The 22,831-nt window shown below is 46.4% G+C and overlaps 1 protein-coding gene across 1 annotated transcript; it reads right to left on the bottom strand.

Moving 5' to 3' along the window:
* Positions 1 to 1,071: 1,071 nt before the first annotated feature.
* LOC135824589 (uncharacterized) lies at positions 1,072 to 22,680 on the bottom strand. The gene is made up of 14 exons (XM_065337326.1): positions 22,529 to 22,680; positions 20,876 to 20,992; positions 20,686 to 20,760; positions 19,530 to 19,612; positions 18,484 to 18,605; positions 18,154 to 18,239; positions 17,394 to 17,606; positions 14,672 to 14,767; positions 13,077 to 13,207; positions 11,991 to 12,051; positions 11,179 to 11,251; positions 7,904 to 7,963; positions 2,520 to 3,290; positions 1,072 to 1,764 (listed from the first exon to the last, which is right to left on the bottom strand). Exons 1-14 carry the CDS (start codon positions 22,532 to 22,534, stop codon positions 1,553 to 1,555), a joined length of 2,106 nt encoding a protein of 701 aa, XP_065193398.1. The 5' UTR covers positions 22,535 to 22,680; the 3' UTR covers positions 1,072 to 1,552.
* Positions 22,681 to 22,831: the final 151 nt, after the last annotated feature.

Here is a 22,831-nt window from a genome sequence, read left to right as displayed (position 1 = left end):
ATCAACCCGGGTCAAGAAAATCGTACAAACGTACTTCTGTGCGTATCTCGCGCCAGGTTTGAACAGCACTGCAGATGCAAATTTCGCGCGAACGGATTCACGTGACCATACAGGACTGTAGAAGTGGACTTTTGGCGGCATATCAGTATTTGACCCGGGTCAACTGTCTTCATGTAAACGCTCACCTCTTTTGTCTGTCGTACAGACTTTCAATCCGGGCTGAACTAGACCCGGGTTGAAATTTCTCATGTAAACACAGCCTAAGATGGCCATCACCTTTGTGCGGGGCAAGTTTCCCCATACTTGGCAGGTACAACCCGTTCTAGTAGACATTTATGAGTATGACCTCACAAAGTTCATGACCTTTTATGCAGAGTTGGTATGAAGGTGTGTACGGTTGTAGTGGACTTGCCCCGCAAAACCTAACACTAGGGGAAAATTGATACTCTACATGTGGCATTACGCCACACGTCTGGCAATTCAGTGTTCTCCACTTGAACGAGACAAAGAAGTACCCACGGGGCCACGCTACGTTTGGGTACAATCCCCTGACGCCCAGTATTTTCTTGAACTTCGTTTTATCTGCAGAAAACATAGGATTATTGTACACTCAAACGTCTCTTATCTGGACGCCTCAGATACGAGCACGTCTCTCTACCGCGTACCGGGCACCTTCTGCTTGAGTTCCTAGGGCAAAAATGCTCCGAATTTGGGAGGTTTGAACTTTTTCGGTATGCACAAGTGCTTATTTGTCACTGCCAAGCTGTGTAATCCACACATGTTTTTATCAGTGGATTCTTTTTGTATCCTGAACATGTGCAATATGTGCCAAATAAACTTCTTCAAAAATGATGATACGCGGTAGATGTGTTATCCTGAGATACGGGCAAATCTGAGATGCGGGCAGTGCCCGGTCCCAAGGTGCCCGGATAAGAGACGTCCGAGTGTATTATCGATATCGGCAGAAAGCGGGCGGGGGATGAAAAAAACTTTAAAAACAAAACAAACAACGGTTAGCCCTGGACGACGACCCCTGCCCTGCTATACCAAGAATACATACTACAGAGAGAATCAGAAGAGTAAAATTGTTTTATTTTTCAAATAGGGGAGGGTGGAGTGCTCTGTGTACATTCCAGTAAGAGACACCACAAGCCTAGCAGCAGCTTTCTAAAATCCAAAATAACACTTACAGATATACAGATATTCCAACAATAACACTTACAGATACACTTACAAAGTCTGATACAGATATAGAGACACATACGACACAATGAGAGACATACTGTACTTCGGAAGTACATCAGCAGAGAACATTCCCTGTGAAAGCAAAAACATGTCGTTCGACTAAAACACACGCAAGCACGCACACACACACACACGTGGACACACACGTGGACACACCATGGACACCCACACCCACACCCACACACACGTGGACACACACACGTGGACACATGCGTAAAGCAGGCATGAGTGTCAGGTGAGCATGTTTAGTGAGTGCATCAACTGTGTATGTGCACACTCTATATTCCTTTTCGATAAATTCCAACAACTATTCCTTTGCTTTCTTTCTCCGCATCTCAGTAGATGGATAAGCAGTGTCGCAGAACTCACAGTCTGCTACCTGATCTTCATCGCCATCACTTTCAGGAGCATAGAGTGCGTAGTTGCGGCGCTTCAAAACACGCGGCTCCACTTTCAGCGCTGGGTGAACCTTGTCCTCTGACTTCACACCCGCCTGTACGTCTACTGCACGTTGGCCTTCTGAAGAGCACACCGAAAGCATATACAAAGCCGCACATGCAAAACGCATTAACTGTCACAAAGGAGAATGAGTGCAAGACTCAAACAAACCTGTCAACAGCTTGTGCAACAGCTACAGTGAAGGGAGATGTCCCCTGGGCTTCATAGAAGTGACATATCCGCCGTTCTGGCAGCTTGTACAAGAAGAAATAATGGCAGTACATGTACTACAACATAGTGGTAGCCTACTGAAGCTCAATTGAGGAGGGGTGAATTCCCCCCAAACAGTGTACTGAGCAGAGAGTGGTGATTTCTTGCAGGTTTGCTGAGTCGAAGGCTCGAGGGACTGCTCGTGTTTGCTGGATGGCAGTTGTGAGTCAGCCAAGTGTCAAGTAAAGTCGGCGGAAAAGCGCAAGATCCAGTGTAAGGGAGCAAACACTTCCCCAGTACATACAATGTCTTCATAATGTTACAAAGCTGTGACAAGTGACATATGGACCAAGGTACACTTTCAGCACGAGAGAGAGAGAGAGAGAGAGAGAGAGAGAGAGAGAGAGAGAGAGAGAGAGAGAGAGAGAGAGAGAGAGAGAGAGAGAGAGAGAGAGAGAGAGAGAGAGAGAGAGAGAGAGAGAGAGAGAGGGAAGCCAGGACAATGAGGCCAGGCGGCTACCAGTACTGTAAGTGAACATTGGTCTGGATTTCACTCGCCAAATTTGCACCAGGAATGTACAGCGTGAAGTCACAGCTGCAGTGTGAGATGAATAGTCTCCACGTACCACTCACGCTCGTTGCTCCAATGGGCGTGGGCTGTTCATCAGCTTTAAATGCATCTGGCATTCTGTCATGAACATCCGTCTGTTGACCAATACCCGTCTCAGTGGCTGATGAACTGGTAGCAGTGGCAATGGCTGCAGTGGTGTTAGCCGCCGTCGTACTGGCAGTCACACCGCCACTCGATGGAGGTGGGAGAAACATGGCCGTGCGACGTGGAGCAGCACTGCTCATAGCAACCGGTGACGTTTCCTGCTTGCTTGCTGCCATGTCTGGCTTACTGTCTGCACTGGGCATGGAGAGAGCTGATGCAGAACGCTGTGGCGGTGACGAAGACGCTGGGTGTCCTGGTGAATAGCTACTGGGTGCTTGCTGTCCGTTCAATGGTACAGTGGATGTGTTTCCTGGAGATCTCGGCTGAGGACCTATCATGGCGTGACTGGTTGACATCTGTTGTTGGGCTTGCCTATTCCGAAACAAAGACACATGTTGATCATCATCATCATCACTATCATCACCACCATCATCCAATGCAATTTCATCTGAATTTCCAGCAAAGTCTTTCTGTTGGCGTGTTGGAAAAGCAGCAGAAGCAGCAGTGCACTGCCCAGATGTACCACTGCCATCACCGTCCTCCTCCTCCTCCTCATCATCCAAGTTGATCTCATCCGTGTTTGCAGCACCGGTAGCTGCTGAATACGCGCGGTCACTTGCAGAGCTGCCTGCCCTAGTGCCGATGTTGCTAGAGGCAACAGATAACGCCGAATCCACAGAACCTGCAACCAAAGCAAACCGAACAATACAAGACTTTTTTTGCAGTAATCAGCAGAATCTTGAGATCCGCACAAGAATGAATAAATCTATCACACAAAAAGAGAAAAGGACATATGGATACGAGTTTAGAGTAACTCTCCATCACTGTAACATGATACTATATACAGTCAGAAAGTGCAATAACTAGGCACAAAACTGACAGAGTACTGAGACATTCGACGTCCTGACACCTAACTTTAACACATCTCCGTAGCGCTAACCGACAGCCTTCCAACTTGGAAGGTTCAAGGTTATGGAAAGACCAAAGAGGGGAAGGCAAGCGCAACGAAAACGAGCAAAAGCTACAGTCCCAACGGAACAAAGAATGTCGATTGTTACTGGACGATGACGAGACCAGTACGATATTTGACAAAGCGGTCTAACTACAATTCGAAGCAGCAAAGCAGCACACCACCCAACTTGGGTGGGTCATAAATATCAAAGATAAGTAAAGAAAGGGAAGCTTTGCGAAAACGAATTGTACAAGCCGAAAGCCAAACTCCTACAATACTCCTCATGCATGACATTGTGATGGACTAGTTGACTACAAAACAAGTTGTTTCACACGACGTACGTTTCGCCGTATGGTTCGTGACGGCTCATCAGGTGTGCAATTTGAAACTCGGATGTTGAGCCATAAATAAATGTAAAAAGAGAAAAGGACATATGGATACGAGTTTAGAGTAACTCTCCATCACTGTAACATGATACTATATACAGTCAGAAAGTGCAATAACTAGGCACAAAACTGACAGAGTACTGAGACATTCGACGTCCTGACACCTAACTTTAACACATCTCCGTAGCGCTAACCGACAGCCTTCCAACTTGGAAGGTTCAAGGTTATGGAAAGACCAAAGAGGGGAAGGCTTGTACAATTCGTTTTCGCAAAGCTTCCCTTTCTTTACTTATCTTTGATATTTATGACCCACCCAAGTTGGGTGGTGTGCTGCTTTGCTGCTTCGAATTGTAGTTAGACCGCTTTGTCAAATATCGTACTGGTCTCGTCATCGTCCAGTAACAATCGACATTCTTTGTTCCGTTGGGACTGTAGCTTTTGCTCGTTTTCGTTGCGCTTGCCTTCCCCTCTTTGGTCTTTCCATAACCTTGAACCTTCCAAGTTGGAAGGCTGTCGGTTAGCGCTACGGAGATGTGTTAAAGTTAGGTGTCAGGACGTCGAATGTCTCAGTACTCTGTCAGTTTTGTGCCTAGTTATTGCACTTTCTGACTGTATATAGTATCATGTTACAGTGATGGAGAGTTACTCTAAACTCGTATCCATATGTCCTTTTCTCTTTTTACATTTATTTATGGCTCAACATCCGAGTTTCTATCACACAACCTTTACTTTGTAGGCATAAGCACGCAAACATTGTAGAAAGGGCTAGCTCACAAAAGCAGACCGTCGGCCACCGAATACAATGTCAGTGGAACTCCCTTGGAGGAAAAACGCAGTGCAGCCTCAGCTAAGGAATGTGTATGTGGTATAAACAGAACATGTGACACATATCTGTCCCCACAGATATTTGAGATCTCATGGGCGCGACAAAGTGAGCAAATTTCAGCGTTCGGCTTGCACTCGCGATCAATCTCCATCCTCTATTCCACTTTCCTTGCCCGCATGAAGCTCAAATGTTTTCGTAGACACCCGTGGGAGTCTTCGTTGGAATTTGAATGAGCGTATCCTTGCCAAAAGCTGACGCAATGAGGGAATATCCCGACCGTTAAAGGGGAACTGTCACCAAAAAAATTCTTTGTCTTATCTTGTAGTTCTTTGGCTCCTGATCACGATGGCGTTATCCGTTTTTCTCTGCGATGGCTGGAAGTGGGTGAAAACTTGAAAAGAAGGTGCCCAAAATTGTCCCGAAGTACCGAGTGACGTCACGCCGGACTTGACCTCCACGCGTACATTCGTCGTCAAAAACGAAGTCCAGCCCGTGTGCTCGTCGATCGAGCTAGCTGTTCCAATGTACGGTGCACGTGTGCCTTTTGAACTGTAACACAGATGGGTAGACCCGGGTGCTCGAATCAGAAACGATTTGACAGGTGTGAAATTTCTCATCTGTAAATCTCAATAATGTCAGAATATACTTTTGGAGAGGCGATGGAACAGGGAAGAGAGTCTGGCTTGACCCACCCAGCAGGAATTCAGAACCTGGGTGCGCTACAACACAAGCTACAGTACGCAGTAAAATGGTCGTATTTCCTTCGGATTTTATATTTGAAAATTGGGTGCTCGAATCAGAAACAGCGAACTCGTCAGATCGTCTCCGATTCAAGCACACGGGTCTACCATCGTCTACGCTTGGTGTGGCAGTTGAGGGCAGGGAGTAGTAACTTACTACTTCATTTTTGAGAGCAAGATGGTCAGTGGAGCCGCAGATTCAGCAGGTCTTTGGCAGCACCGTACAGGAGACCCATATCCTCGAATCAAGGACCCAGCAAAAAGTGGGTCGCGAGTATTTCAAAAAGCGTTTACCGGGCAGCGCTGAAATTTGGAATACCGTTAGCGGGCCGTATGTTGATGGTATTTGTGAAAACTAAACGAAATCGGAACACGTTTAGGTACAATTTCAGGGTGTTTCTGTTTTGGTACCCTGTGTCTCATTCGAGCACCCGGGTCTACGTCGTACCGAAGGAGAATGCCAAAGAGGCAGAGCCAAATCAAAATAAAAAGAAGCTGAGCTTTCACCTTTTTGACTTCTTCCGCGAGGATCTAAGTTTTATTTTGTGAGCACGGAAGTACGTCGTTGTTTTGAACTTTTCGTGTGAGGAACAACACGATGTTGAGTGCGTATGCAGAAAACAGTACTCCTCCGGCCGGCGATAACACCACCAACCCGAGCCCCAAAGGAACGCAATGTAGTTACGTGAAGGCGATTCATCTGGCGATGTTGCTGAAGATGCAGATGACGAACTCCAACGTCTTTCATTTCAGAGCCGGGTGGGCAACACCGCCACCTTCGATACAACGACATAATTTTCAAGTACATGTACGAGGTATGTGTGTCATACTAACAGCAAACAAACATTCTTCCACTCCTTCGTAATCACGAATAAAACAAAGAGTTGGAGCTTCGTGGAGGAAGTACCAGTGCAGTGCGACAAACTGCTGTCGACTTTTGTCTATTTTGTCCCTTTTTGGCGTTCTCTTTGTGTACAACGTCGACCCGGGTGCTCGAATCAGAAACGATTTGACAGGTGTGAAGTTTCTCATCTGTAAATCTCAACAATGTCAGAATATACTTTTGGAGAGGCGATGGAACAGGGAAGGGAGTCTGGCTTGACCCACCCAGCAGGAATTCAGAACCTGGGTGCGCTACAACACAAGCTACAGTACGCAGTAAAATGGTCGTATTTCCTTCGGATTTTTTATTTGAAAATTGGGTGCTCGAATCAGAAACAGCAAACTCGTCAGATCGTCTCCGATTCAAGCACACGGGTCTACCATCGTCTACGCTTGGTGTGGCAGTTGAGGGCAGGTAGTAGTAACTTACTACTTCGTTTTTGAGAGCAAAATGGTCAGTGGAGCCGCAGATTCAGCAGGTCTTTGGCAGCACCGTACAGGAGACCCACATCCTCGAATCAAGGACCCAGCAAAAAGTGGGTCGCGAGTATTTCAAAAACCGTTTACCGGGCAGCTCTGAAATTTGGCATACCGTTAGCATACCGTATGTTGATGGTATTTGTGAAAACTAAACGAAATCGGAACAAGTTTAGGTACAATTTCAGGCTGTTTCTGTTTTGGTACCCTGTGTCTCATTCGAGCACCCGGGTCTACACATCGAGTGTCCGAGTTCAGAAGGCAAGCGTGCACCGTACATCGAACAGTTGGCTCGATCGACCAGCACACGGGCTGGACTTCGTTTTTGACGACGAATGTACACGTGGAGGTCAAGTCCGGCGTGACGTCACTCGGTACTTCGGGACAATTTTGGGCACCTTCTTTTCAAGTTTTCACCCACTTCCAGTCATCGCAGAGAAAAACGAATAACACCATCGTGATCAGGAGCTAGCCAAAGAACTACAAGATAAGACAAAGAATTTTTTGGTGACAGTTCCCCTTTAAGTCGTGCATCACACCCCGAGCGCAAATCTGTGTGACGAATGTTAAAAGCGTCGTAACTCAAGACCTCACGTATCCTATCGTTTTGGCAATTATTCAAGACAACAGCTGAGAGTTTTCTCGCCGACCTATACAATTCAATCTCTCCCAAACACCGAAAAAATCAACCGAGTTACGATAGGTTGAAAGAAAAACTGTCCACAATTTTTTTTATAAGTTTACTTGGAAGGGCAAGTCGAGTGTGACATCACACTGTACTCTGGGGCAATTTCAGATAGATTTGCTGGGAGTTTTGACGGACTTGCAGTCCCCACAGAAGAACACGAAGTTGACCATTGTTATCAGCAGCCTAAAAAAATTAAAGACGTAGACAGTTGCCGCCTAATTTAATGAACTGTGCTTCTTCTGCTAAGCACGAGTATTACCCAAACTGCCAAAGGTCTACTTATGCAAAGCTATGTGTCACAAGGTCATCAGTTGCATCATTCAAAACAGCAAGAAAGGGCTAACCTGTTGCCGGTGCTATGCCCAATTTACTGCAGAAGAGCTGAGTCTGCGGATTGACGCCAGCTGTACACAAGACACAAGATTGAACACAATCATGACATGCAAGAAGACTTGAGCTAACAATGGAACATCCACATTCAATCTTACAAAGAGAGCGGTGTGCAGTGGAACGAAGCTTGTTCGCTTTGCCATGGTTACACAATAAAATACAGTAGATATCAGTTGTAACGACCGTACCCTTCTGCTTTTTCATATGAACAATTATCAGTGAACTTAACCTATCACTACACAAACTGGTGTATCACTACAGCAGTACAGGCAATTTTTCATCTGCGGGCGTCGTACATACACTCTATAGTATATGAGCCGTCAGATGCATAAAGGGACCATTTGACAATTTTTGAGCAAATTGAGTTATGATATGTACAAGAATCTAGAAGGGTTGTAGATTCACATGCAAAAAACCGTTTTAAAAAATATCGCTTCGTTGGAAAATTATGCAAACCAAAAAGCGATCGGCGAGAAAGATTTGTTTGCATTTGCGTGATGGGAACACTGTCGCGGAATTTGGCCGTTCTCAGCCCCAACTCAGCCGATTTGGACAGTTGAACGACCAGAATTATCGTCATGACACCAGCTTCCAGACTACGGCGGTCCCAATGCCGGCTCAGTTCCTGGGGAGACACAATTCAACGTAAATCGCGAACGCATCGTTTTGACAGTTCAAAATGTTGAAAACGAACCACTTGACTTTGAACACGTTTTTCTCCGTTTCAAGTGGACCTGCAAATGGTCCCTTTATGCATCTGACGGCTCATATACATGTGGGTACTCGGTGGCGCTAGTGTACATACACTCTATATACATGTGGGTACTCGGTGGCGCTAGTGTACATACACTCTATATACATGTGGGTACTCGGTGGCGCTAGTGTACATACACTCTATATACATGTGGGTACTCGGTGGCACTAGTGTACATACACTCTATATACATGTGGGTACTCGGTGGCGCTAGTGTAGCGTACTACTACCATGAATACAGGATGCATGCTGCACCTAGTGTACAGTGTAGTAGGTGTACAGTGTAGATAGTGTGCACAATGTCTACAAAACTACGTAAGCTACACTTGGTGCATGCAGTGCAGCCCATGGCCGGCCTTTTCTTTGTAGACCTCCGCCGCTTCAAGGTCGTTGTCGAGGAGGGTTTCAATTGCCTTTCTTTCTTGTTCCTGAATTTCGTGAGTTGCATGATGGAGGCTAGTAGAGTTTGTTTGACCGTTGAGAAGAAGGTGGGAATTCTCAACTATGCAGAGAAGAATCCTCGAGCGATGCAAGGCAATACTGGACGGCAGTTCGGAATAGGGCAGTCGTCCATCTCCACCATCCTGAAAAGCAAGTCGGCGATCATGGAGGTTGCATCGTCCTGTCTGAAAGGAGTCCGGAAGAATCGATCGAGTAACTGCGTCCTTTTAGAGAAAGGTCTGGAGAGCTTTTATGAAGCGTGCCTGGCGAAGAAGCTCTCGACGATCACCCAAGGCATGAAATGAAGCAGAAGCAGCCATCACAGTTGACATTGAAGATGAACCATGAAGTGTAAGCTTCCAACTAGGGATGAGCCCGATCCTGGATGCGTCTGCTTTCTCTGGAATTATCACTCTCTCCGTCGCACTCGAAGCTAGATGCGACCTATTTTCTCTTCACCTTGTAGGATAGTGCACTATCATGGATCAAACATACTACTTTTCCAGAACCGCTAACTACACTCCAACTTGTACTCCTCTGCTACTGTACGTGCACTTGGACCACACAGAAGAAATTTATTTTATTTTCCAAATTTCCACAACTGCGGGCGCTTCTCCAGAGTGGAGAACTTCTTGTCCTCCAAAAGCATCATCCAGGAAGCAGCAGACCAGAATTGGCAAGTTGTGGCGACACTAGGAAAACACGGACGCTACAAGCTGAGACATCAATGTCTCCCGCTCGTGTGTCGCTATCATTTATTATACAGACTGTAGCAGATCTGTTTTTCTGTAGAAAGAGGTGAATTGAATAACGATTCTGTATCCCTATAGCCGATTTATTGCTATACCCAATACATTGGTCATATTAAATAATAATTTGTTCATTAGTTCGAGGGAAAGTTGCAAACGATAATTCGACTGGCATTTCTGGTTCTGCTATTGAGATATTTGATTTCGTATCAATACAGCCGGTTTATCACAAATGGACCGTGACTACTGGTCAGAGTGCTCTATACACGGCGTGCAGACCTTCAGTACAAACGAAATTCCAGTGGAACAAAAAAAAGATTTCCGTTTGCAGCCGGATTATCACTATGTCCAATGACTTTATCTCTTAATTTGCTAAATCCTATATATAGGATTTTGGTCATATTTTTCAACTCAAAATGGGTGTGGCATGAGAATAGCAAGAAGTATGTGACCAATTTTTCCTTGCTAGGTCTTAGTAGATATCGAGAGTTGAATAAGATAATTTTTTCAAACACTAACATCTCAGGCTCATCTCCTTGCCCAATATTACTAAGGCCTGTGCCCTATTTTTCGAATCCTATATATAGGATTTGAGATTTTATTGGACCTTGTTTTATCCTTAAAACTGGTAGTTTCATGACGGCATGTGCGATATGTCGTCATGAAACCACCCCGTGCCACACCTGCAATGTTCTTCTGCACATTCACTGCTTCAGTCCTTTCCATGACAGCAGCTGAACAATTATGCTCAAATTTCCAATTATTGCTGAAAATGGGTATTCATCAGAAATATTATCACCCTATGAATCTAAAATTCATGCCTCAAACATATTTACAACTTCCATGAAAACCATTATGTCGTTATTATTGGTCGTGATGACCAATATCAACGGCATAAAAGGTACACATTTTCAAATCCTATATATAGGATTTTCGGCCAGCAAATTAAGAGATAGCCGATATCGACTGTACGCATACTGTACTGGTACATGTAGTTGAAAGTACATGTTCCAAAGTCACGTCAGCACTTTCAGTGTCCTGGTTTAAAGAAATCCGTCAAGTACACACTGGCCCAGCTGAGGCGTTTTTTTTGGTCTGTGTGAGACCAGGACTCGTGAGTGCTTATTCACCAACACCAGTGACCCACCAGTGACCCACCGTAGAAGGTGGTGTCAGGTGCATCTGTACCCGGTTGAACCCCAATCTTATAGTCGTGCCGGCACGGCAGTAACTTTCCAACGATGCATGCATTTGCAGTGCATAGCAATAATTATAAGTTACGTACTCTGTGCAGGAGGTGGGTGTCTCCGTTGGTTAGCTTCATACACGGGACATGTGCGGCAGAAATTTTCCGGAACCTACAAGATACAAAGCAGAGATCAGAAGCAAGCATATGTAGCAGACAATAGCCAGGGGAGGGTGAGATGTGCACATGCATGCGTTGTGACAATAGCCAGGGGAGGGTGAGATGTGCACATGCATGCGTTGTGACAATAGCCAGGGGAGGGTGAGATGTGCACATGCATGCGTTGTGACAATAGCCAGGGGAGGGTGAGATGTGCACATGCATGTGTTGTGACAATAGCCAGGGGAGGGTGAGATGTGCACATGCATGCGTTGTGACAATAGCCAGGGGAGGGTGAGATGTGCACATGCATGCGTTGTGACAATAGCCAGGGCAGGGTGAGATGTGCACATGCATGCGTTGTGACAATAGCCAGGGGAGGGTGAGATGTGCACATGCATGCGTTGTGACAATAGCCAGGGGAGGGTGAGATGTGCACATGCATGCGTTGTGACAATAGCCAGGGGAGGGTGAGATGTGCACATGCATGTGTTGTGACAATAGCCAGGGGAGGGTGAGATGTGCACATGCATGCGTTGTGACAATAGCCAGGGGAGGGTGAGATGTGCACATGCATGCGTTGTGACAATAGCCAGGGGAGGGTGAGATGTGCACATGCATGCGTTGTGACAATAGCCAGGGGAGGGTGAGATGTGCACATGCATGCGTTGTGACAATAGCCAGGGCAGGGTGAGATGTGCACATGCATGCGTTGTGAAATAACTTAGTTGAACAGGAAAGACTGGTCTTACCGTCAGATCAATGGAGTCCCGCAAACTGGCAATTTCATTGGGCATAGGTTGATACCGCCACCTGGACATGTACAGTACAGTCACAACAAAGTCTACCCAGATACAAACCAGTCATGGTGATGGCAGAAATCCTTTTCACCCAAAACTGGACACCTATCCCTGACGTCAATTTGTCCTCGCATGGTAGGGCAACATGGATTTATCGCGTGGTAGGGCAACATGGATTTATCGCATGGTAGGGCAACATGGATTTATTCAAACAGCCGTGCGTAATACTGTTACATGTACTTTCAAGGACAAGCAGTACAACCTCCGGGTTTTCTGTTGAAGTCGGGGGGGGGGGGGGGGGGGGGCTCTCTACACATTGATTTTCAGATAAAGGATGAATTTTTGGACTGCGTTCTGAAAAAATAGGAGGATACGGCCGGCAGCATTCCATGTGCATGTCCATGTACTGCCGGCAGCCTACTGCCAGTACTGGGAAAGGGTACACGGTACTAGTGTAGTGTAGCACATGATTGTACATTCACAACATGGACAAAGACTTTGGCTAAGGAAGCTTTCTCTGTATTCGAAATCAGGTTCCCACAGTTATTACAAGTGAGTTTGAACCCTCTGTCCTGGGTGGCAGGTCCATGTACACAGAAGCCTGCGATATTATGTACCCTATCCCAGACATGACTTTAGTTCTAATTCCCTGATTTCCACAAATCTTGGACAATCTGGAAAGCTCTCCAAGAGATAGATAGATAAATAGATAGAGAGATAGAGAGAGAGAGGGAGAGGGAGAGAGAGAGGGAGAGAGAGAGAGAGAGAGAGAGAGAGAGAGAGAGAGAGAGAGAGAGAGAGAGAGAGAGAGAGAGAGAGAGAGAGAGAGAGAGAGGTATCAGAGTAGTGGAGTGCCCCCCCCCCCACACACACACAGTACCATCTATCCCACTTTGGCTAGAACCCTGTGTATGTAAAGATACAGAGTATGTGTACTGGTATGGTAACTTTGGTAAGTACTGGTATGTGTAATTAGTAATTACATAATATACACTGATAGAGCCCTATTGTCTCTGCAGCTTGTGTGTGTGATCTTACAAGTCAGTAGAGGGCATACACTGGTAGCGAGGTGAACCCTGGTCAAGCGAACAAGTCTTCTTTAGGACACACAGCCACTCAGCATCATGTTCCAACTTTCTCTCACCGCTTGCTTCCGGAAAGTCAACAATCTAGCAGTGGACATGGTGTGCAGAGTAAGCAAAAAAAAACCATGGTCCAGATATTCTCCACAATGGGGGTATATTATATTACTACCGTAAAGTACCGTTGATCCGCCCCCTCTCTAATTCCTGCCCCCTGTCGATTTTCTACTTGTGAAGCGACTTCGGCGTATACAACGAAATACGATGTTGAACCGACGCATGCACTGTTGTACACAATACGTGCCAATCCAGGATGAAAATGTGCACAATTCAGCACATCGAGTCTGATCCTTGACATTGTCGTGCATCGTACTGCACTTGACAGCCTTGATCTAATTCCTGCCCCCTGCCGAAAACCCAGCTGGGAAGCGACATGGAGTGGGGGGCGGATCAACGGTATTTTACGGTACATGCATAATGTGTTTACAAGTACTTGGTCCGTTTCATCGCAATTGTCGCTTATCTCCCACGCACCTTTTGACAGGTAAAACCCAGTCCGATCTCGATATCTAACTCACATTTGTTTGGGAGGTTGTGAAGGCAAGATCAAAGGAGACCAGAAAGAAAAAACCATCGCAGTGGCATCGCGATTCGTACGATTGTGATGGGAAAGTGGGGAACTTTTCGCTGCAGTGAATGCACTGCAGTGAATGCACACATTCACTGCAGCGAAAAGCCAAGCGCAGCTCAAAGACCGGAACTGTAGCAGGGGAAATCGACATCCTGACCTCGAGAGCGTGACAGTCACGGCCAGGCCAGCCAGCTCAGTCGCCACTTTTGAACTGCAAGTGCGACGACCTGGCATTCTTTGCAAGCCTGCAAACTGATGGCGAAATGGTAAGACATTGTCCGACCTGGCAGCAGCAGTACAAGAGTCGTGGTCAGCGTATCCAGCAGAGCGTATGACAGCTGTCTGGAGAGGGATGTGTGCCTGATTCAAAAACATTGTTGAAACACACAGTGGTGACACACGGGTCACGCTGCCCACGATCCTCCAAGTGCCAAAGTGACAGCCACGATTGTTCCTTTCCCATCGCTGCCATACGCCAAGCGGAGAAAGCAAGAGATACTCTACGCCATGGCGCCAGCAGCTATACACACCAGCGAATGTCAGCTCAAGTGACATCAGCTCGAGTGATACAGAGCCAGAGTCGGATAAACTGAAGCGTGAGTGCAAGAACGCTCTCCGTCGCTGGTTTCTTTTGTACATTTTTGTAACCTTGCTTCATCAGATTCCATCGCTGAATTATTTTTATTCTGGCGTACAGGTATCCTGTATCATGCTTCTTCACTATGCGTATTGGAAATTTTACAGAGCGATAAAATAACTCTTGTTCTTAGTTGCGATAGGTAAGCGACAATTGCGATGAAACGGACCAAGTAAACTCGTAAACTACAGTGCAACTGACTGCAATTGTACATCATATTATGGGTTTACTATGCACGGACAGACTCATTCAATCACTTTTACTCGCACAAGTTGCTTCCTACCTGCAAGAAATTTCTCCGCGGTAAGCACTTGTCCAGTGCAAGGAATTTGGTCACAGTAGGTTGGTCATCTTCAGCAGTTGACTTGTCATGGTGCACCTGCAAAGACAATTACCGCAATGGCCACAGCAAGAAACACACACGCGCGCACACACACACACCACACACACCACACACACCACACACACACACACACACGCACACACACCACACACACACACACACACACACACGCACACACCACACACGCACACACACCAGCACACATACACAGTTGCGTGTGAATCAGACAGTCATGCAAAATGAATAAAAAAACTGGAACAAAAATCGGGAACAAAGTGAATTACTTGTAGAACACAGTAGTAAAGAAAGTGCAAGCAGCGGAAAACCCCGCATCCAGGGACGTAGTTGTAGCGACCCACGGCCACGGGGGGGTTCTGACACAGCTTTCAAAACCCGACATTTATGGCAGGATATCATACACAACTGCTATCCTACACACTCTCCTCCTCTGCACACTGTTCAAGAATGAGCCATAAGCCGTGATGGTTATGTAATATGACTGTACATCTTTACTTATAAAAGAGAGGCACCTGTGACGTGTGTCTGTGTGTGTGTGTGTGTGTCACGCTCCTTATAAAGAAGAGGCACCTGTGACGTGTGTTTTTGTGTCACGCTGAAGCGCTGCGGAGCAGCGCTGCCCTGAGCACGCGAAGCGTGCGTACAGTGTAGCACAGTGTAGCTAGCTAGCGGCCGCAGAAGCACTGAGCACGCGAAGCGTGCGAATCGTGTAGCTAGCGGAAGCAGCCACAGAAGCACTGAGCACGCGAAGCGTGCGAATCGTGTAGCCACCACCACGTGCTGAGCACGCGAAGCGTGCGAACAGTGCAGTGTAGGTGGTAGCAGCCACGATCAGTACGAGTAGCAGTAGCAGCCGCGCGCAGAAGCACTGAGCACGCGAAGCGTGCGAATCATGTAGCCACCTAGCCTAGGCCATAGGTAGCACTAGCAGCCGCACAAGTGCTGCGGACCACGTGAACCGTTCTCTGCAAATAGAAACATCTGCAACAAAAGGATACAAAAGATCTGCACTGACTGCACTCTGCATCTGATCTGCAGTGAAGAGCGCATCGCACTTTTGTTCGTAAGTTTATGAATTTGTTGAGCCGCTTCATCCGCCATCAGGTGATGGACAACCCTGACCAGCCTCCCGAAGGCGTAACAGACGTCCCTCCTTCTCCTTCCAACCATGAAGAACCTTCCTCACCAGGACTTCAGCGGTCTGGCCACCACCACGTGCTGAGCAAGTGTGCTGTTCATGTACTTGCTTCACCCGCATGCCACATTCGGCCAGGCAACGCTGGCCTGGGGTGCTGCTAGTAACATTATACATGGTTAGCATCTTACTGTTCACGCTAACTTCCACCGTTGGCCTGTACCGTTTTTGTGTGTTTTCAAGATATGGCCAGCATTTCGGTTTCTGACACAACAATCGGTTTGTGACGTCACACTAGTTGGAATCGCACTGTTTCGTAACTTTCCTTCTCCCGGTAAACAGAGCCTTCTATCGTTGAAACGATACCAAACCAACGGTATGTTGGGTGCTGGGCACGAGTACCGTTGGATTTAGCGTAAACGGTAAAATGCTAACCATGTCTATTCAAAAGGCATCACCTTGCTGCTGAGTCAATGCTTGTGAATTCCATAGTTCAGTGCTGATAGGCCGACGGGCAAGATCGCCGCCTTATCGGTTAACCGGTCTCAACTGTGTCACTCATCTAAAAGGTGCAGCATGCAGCGCTGTTATACTCCTTGACCACCTGCGTATATCGGAGTAGCTACTGTCGTGGACATGGAAATCCGGTCGTAGGTCAAGCGGCCCAGGGCGCTGGCCATGCAGCCGTGAGTATGCATCTGATTAACACGTGCACTGCATGCAATGTTCTGTACGCACTGAGGGAGCCGGCCCCACGTCATTCGACCAGATTTCCATGTCCACGGCAGTAGTATTTCTTGGATTCGTGCAGCGCAGCGTGGCAAGTAGACCAGCTGACACCCTCATCTATTAAAAAGTCACCTCTTCTCAGAACCCACTTCAAACCCTGTAATGACCTACAGTCAACTTCGCTAATAACGACTGCGGATATAACGACAATTCGCGAATAACGACAGAATTTCCATGCCCAGAGCAAAGTCCCCTCCAACTGTAACACATATAATGAGACTTCGGGTATAACGACACTTCGCGAATAAGGACACTTTCCTGATGCCCCGCCGAGTGTCGTCATTGTTACAATAATCGAGCAGGCGGAGAAAATCAAAACAACGCGGTTTGTCAAGATGTTCACGAAAAACTGGCAGGAAGCCAATGAGGATAAAAAAAACTCCCTGATCAGGTCGCCATGGAGTTGCCGAAAACTCTTTCTAAGAATTCAATGGACTTATGTTTGCTTGACCAAAGTATGTGCACCCATCAGAGACCCACCCCTATGCCACTCCTGCACCCTCTTGTTCACCACTTCCCCTGCTCTTGTTCTCCTGTTTCTGATATGTCTAACTCTTACATGTAGATGTCACACCATAAGACTTAGTACTTCAGACTACACGTATGAAGAATGAACCCACTTACATGTACATGCATGTATTCCGTGTTAGAGATCTAGCCATTGCAAGTCGCAAGTTGGTAATACGAGAAAGAGAAGTAAGTAACACTAGTAACACTTACAACGGCTGAAAATCTGACATGCAAGTGAGCTGAAAACCAGTACAGTGGTCGCATCTTCCTCAGCAACTCCATGGCAGGAAGACTCCCCAGAGCATGCTTTTCGATGTCTTCGCGAAAGAACGGCTTCTTCGACAAGAGCTGGTCAATGTTACCATGGTGAGCTACTCCATTGGGCCAGTCATGCGACAGGAAAATATCCATGGGCTGTGCAAGCTGTGTGGAGAACACAGAATGAGCAGACATACCGGTACATGTATCTCTATTACTCTTTAAAAGAACAGTGATTGGCGACAGCGGACCGGCAAGCAGGACTCTGATGTGATGACGGATACCGGTATGCAGATCGCAAAGCCTTTCTAAAGTGGTCCTTGCAAGTGTACATTGCACTTCAAGTCTTCACAATATGGTAATGCTCGATGAAATTCAACTACCTGTAGCCAACACAGACTAATAGTAGTGTAGTGCTGCCAGGGATGACTGCGACACAGCCCTGCCACTGAGCACAACAACTACAACAATTGCCAGAGCATGGTTATTTCTACAGTTAGAGACCAGCCTGTTGTCGTCTCATACAGCCCCCTATCATGGCAAATACATGCCTTCACTTCATTGGCTCTTTTTTCTCCTTATCCCTGAGCATGGACACAAAGTAACTGAAGACAAAAACTGGCCAACACTTCCCTCCATGCAGTCCAAGAGCATCGTAAATCACAGGAGTGGCTGCAAAGAGGATAAGGATCAAATCTCAGCCACGCCTTACTTGGTGTAGTCTAAAGGTATCAACTTCACGGATGTGGTAGAAACTGCGCACCGTGCCTTGATCAAATGGTGGCTTCTCAAAATGGCCTTGCAACAGAAAGAACAGAGATGAGCAGGAAGTGAATTGTGTAGGATGGAAAGCAGTACAACTGCACCCTAGAGACGAGAGAACAAGAATTGGGCCTCGTGAAAATACTTGTGATCATCATGATCAAAAATTCAAAATACTTGTGATCATCATGATCAAAATACTTGAGATCATCATTATCAAAATACTTGTGATCATCATTATCAAAATAATGTGAAAAGGTGGATGTTGGAGACAAACTACCTTTCAGAAAATCTTGTTGCTTGAAGATTCCACTTAGCCCTCCAAACCGAAGGCCGCCATACGTCAGTACCGATGCAAAGCCCATGTAGTAAATGTTTGGAGCAACCCATCCGCCATAGGGTCTAAACAACAACAACAACAACGTCAACAACAACAACAACAACAACCTCCTATCAGCCACAGGTCATCATGAGAATAAAGATTTGAAGCAAAAACAGCGACAGCAGCACACACACACACACACAATAAGCAAGAAAAAAACAAAAACAAAACAAAAAACAAAAAACAGAACACCCTTGTACTTGCTCACTACCAATAAGTGGTCACGTGGGTCTTCCCAGGTGAGGGGAGAGAGACTCACATCACGTGTCTTTATACTGTACGTTCCCAGCCCCAGCTGCCTGTCTTTAGCCAGCATTGGAGTGGCAAAAAGCGCTCCCTGACAGAATCCCCTCTACTCAACTAATACGAGGTATCATCATGAACATGGCAGTTATTCGGTCTTTGCGCAGGCTGGCCTTCGTTGTTCATGTACATACATGCAATACGAACGGCCTTGGAACATGTGATTTGAGTTTTCGCCGTCAATACGCAGAATTGCACACTCTACAGTGGGATATAGTCTTGGTGGTAGGTACAACAATGACAATACATCTTCAAGAAGCCGAACCCAATGGCATCAGGTCGGAACAGTAATTGGCATAAGTGCACCACCTACCTAACTACATGTAGCTGGCACACCCACACACAAATCCACACAAACGCATACAAACGCACGCAAATGCCGACCCACCCACACGTGCATGCCTACACGCATGCTTGCACACATACAAACATCAAAACCTGAACGTGAACACGAGCAGCCGTTTCGTAGCCATCTCGGAGGTACGTGTACTGCAAAACTCGAGAGAACTGAAGAAAACAATATTATCATGACAAAGACTGGGCTAAAGTTCAGCCCACGGCGGTCACTGCCAAATGCAGAGCTAAATCAGTGCCAACACCATGCTCAAAAAGGTCAGGGAATCAACCAAATCACATCTCACAGTTCCCAGAGATGATTGGCGGCTTCATGGTTGCCTCCAATGAAGACAGTCAAAACAGGAGCAACAGCTTCACCGCTGTAGTACTGAAACAATTTCAAATAAACAACACACATGGAAGAGAGAAAGAAAACACCCAGCCATATTAGTTGCTATTCAGAGTGTTCATGACCATAGAATGCTCTGTGCTCAGTGCATTGACCACTGATCTGTGTGTGTAAAGTCTCTGTGTGTGTAAAGTCTCTGTGTCCAGTGCACTGACCACTGTTCAAGACTTTAAGCCCAGCACATTGAGCATTGTTCCAGCAGCTGGTCCTACTTTCCTCAAACGAACAACACAACTTCAACTACATGGAGGAAGCTTATTACATGAAGCAACACTACATGTAGACCAGCTACAGCTGCAGGATAGTACAGTATCACCCCGCTAGTCACTCTGAACTTTGCACTGCTGCAGGATAGTACAATATCCCCCCAGTCACTCTGTGCTCTGCACAACTACATGATAGTACAATATCCCCCCAGGTCACTCTGTGCTCCGCACACCTACATGATAGTACAATACCCCCCCCCCCCCCCCTCCCCCAGGTCACTCTGTGCTCCGCACACCTACATGATAGTACAATATCCCCCCTCCCCCCCCCCCCCCCCCCAGGTCACTCTGTGCTCCGTCAATGAGAACAAACAAGGTTGACATGAAATGACTAGCGGTCTGGAAATTGACTATTATGCTTCTTCGCCTCGGCGTGGTCGAGCACTCTTTCTGGTTGGCGTCAAAGTTACTTGTCCTTGTGCAGAGTTCACTGTGTTTCTTGCAGTTAGAACACTCTGACGTTGATGCGTTGAGACAGTCTAAACATGCTTTGTTGTCTTCATTGTGATCAGTTTGGCCAGTCACTTCAGCTCTGCTAATGAGACCTAAAAAGGTTGAAATACTAGCTATCCGGATATTGATTACATGTTACCTACTAGTTCAGCATCATGGCTACCCGTATACTATACGGCTATCAAACCTCATTGTGTCGTGACCGGGTCTGTGCATAGAGGCTCTGAATAGCGGGCAAGCGGGCATTTTCCTTACTGGCGTCAAGCCATCATGGAATAACAGAATAATAAATTAATAAATTCAGCACCACTCTTAAACCAAATTTAATCTCACCTTGTGAAATGTTTGCATCTGTCTGTACTTCACCGGAACAGCCATGCTCTCCAAATCAAACTCATTTCGGACAGCCTATACAGACACCGTGAAAACAAAAGCTGTTGAAATCATGTGACACGTGCCACGAAGGTACAGTACACAACTATTGTTGACTCGGATGACATGTAATCCTTTTTCGGGGGTTTACCTGGAAATCTCCACAGATCAGGAGCAAATCGACTTTGACGTTTTCCTTCTCTTCTGCCTGGCGCAGCGTGGCATAGATTTGATCCAGCTCACCATGGCAACAGCCTTCAATGGCAACCTACACAACAAACATCACAGCAGACATGCACACAGGCCCACAGGTATCGTGAATGTGAGAGATAGTAGTATGTTACAGTGCGTTTCAAAAATATATACAGACGCGTGATTTCAAAAAACTGTTAGGCCAGCATCTATACCACATAAAATCTGTGATCCCTTTGTGCACAAAAATTTCGAAATTGGGCGTTTGTTATCTGATCGCTTAAAGGGGAAGTTAAGGCAAAAATCAAAATTTCACCAGTTGTAGTCTTCGGGGTGCTGAGTCGAATGGTCTTGGTCCGAGAAAGCTGAGACGCTCCCTTCCTACTTGAATCCCAATCGAACTCGCGCACTTCCACCGAAACTGGGTGACTGCGCCCTACTAGATGGGGATTTGTATGCAAAATGTCACTAAAAGCGCCATTTCGTTCTTGTAAAAGCACGGATGACCGCGATTGGCCCATATGTTGTAGTCTTTTGGACGCTGAGTCGACTGGTTTTGGTCCGAAAAGGCTGCGATGCAGCGTTCGCCCCTAATTCCCAATCGAACATGGTTGAAGAAGTGGTCACGTGCTCCTGGGTGCCAAAATCACCTGGTCACCACGCCAGCAGGCGACAACTTTCACACCAAGGTTCAACTCGAGTGACAGGACTGCACCCAAAAAAGGTCAAAACAGGCTAGTAAGTTGTACCCTGCAGGCACGGTGACCAGGTGACTGGTGTACGCAGGAGCACGTGACCGCTTGTTCAACCATGTTCGATTGGGAATTAGGGGCGAACGCTGCATCGCAGCCTTTTCGGACCAAAACCAGTCGACTCAGCGTCCAAAAGACTACAACATATGGGCCAATCGCGGTCATCCGTGCTTTTATAAGAACGAAATGGCGCTTTTAGTGACATTTTGCATACAAATCCCCATCTAGTAGGGCGCAGTCACCCAGTTTCGGTGGAAGTGCGCGAGTTCGATTGGGATTCAAGTAGGAAGGGAGCGTCTCAGCTTTCTCGGACCAAGACCATTCGACTCAGCACCCCGAAGACTACAACTGGTGAAATTTTGATTTTTGCCTTAACTTCCCCTTTAAAAATCGATATGAGAGTGGGAAGGACCTGAGTAATATTCCGGAAAAATCTCCAGAAGCTCCAGCCAGATTTGAAATATTTCAAAAACACCATGCGTCCATATTTTTGAAATGGACTGTAGCATGCTAGTACACTGTACTAACTACACTTGCGCACTGCCAAATATTGGTATTTAATTACTATTTATTCAGTGTGGCTACGACACGAGCCTGTGTGGTGCATTGGTTAGGCCAATAGGATGTAGCATTCAGTTTTCAAGTGTAAAGAACACACTGCAAGGATTTCTCAATAAACGTATACACTGTGTTACGACTGTAATAAGCCAAAACAAAAACAAAAAACCTTGTTTCGGCTTGTTTCGGCTTGGGAGGCATCTCCATTTCGACGCAACGTTTACTTTTGAAAAATTCAAATCACCGAAAACCCAAAGTAAACTTCCGTGAAAAATCAAAATAAATTTTGTGCGTGGACTTACCTTCATCTTGAAAGGCAAAAATTCGGTACTTGATAAGGCGGGGGATAAGTCAAGGAACAGAGAGAGTCTTTCCACTTCACCCAAGTCTAACTACAATTGTACAAAGCCTGAACATGAACATAATATTAATAATAATTAATATTATTGAATGTTCAAACAGACAGTGTTTCTCATGCTGGTTTCTGGGTTGTGATGTACGCTGCAGCGCTGATGACCACTGTACTGCCGAGATGTACGGGTTTCTTCAGACAAGGGGACTTTCCCACTGTGACAGACATGCATTTTTTTGTAGTACGTACAGTA

The sequence above is a fragment of the Sycon ciliatum genome, chromosome 1, assembly GCF_964019385.1.
Source record: "Sycon ciliatum chromosome 1, ocSycCili1.1, whole genome shotgun sequence".
Classification (NCBI taxonomy): Eukaryota; Metazoa; Porifera; class Calcarea; order Leucosolenida; family Sycettidae; genus Sycon; species Sycon ciliatum.
The sequence above is the reverse complement of the archived record's forward strand: the minus strand, read 5'-3'. Positions and strand labels throughout refer to the sequence as shown.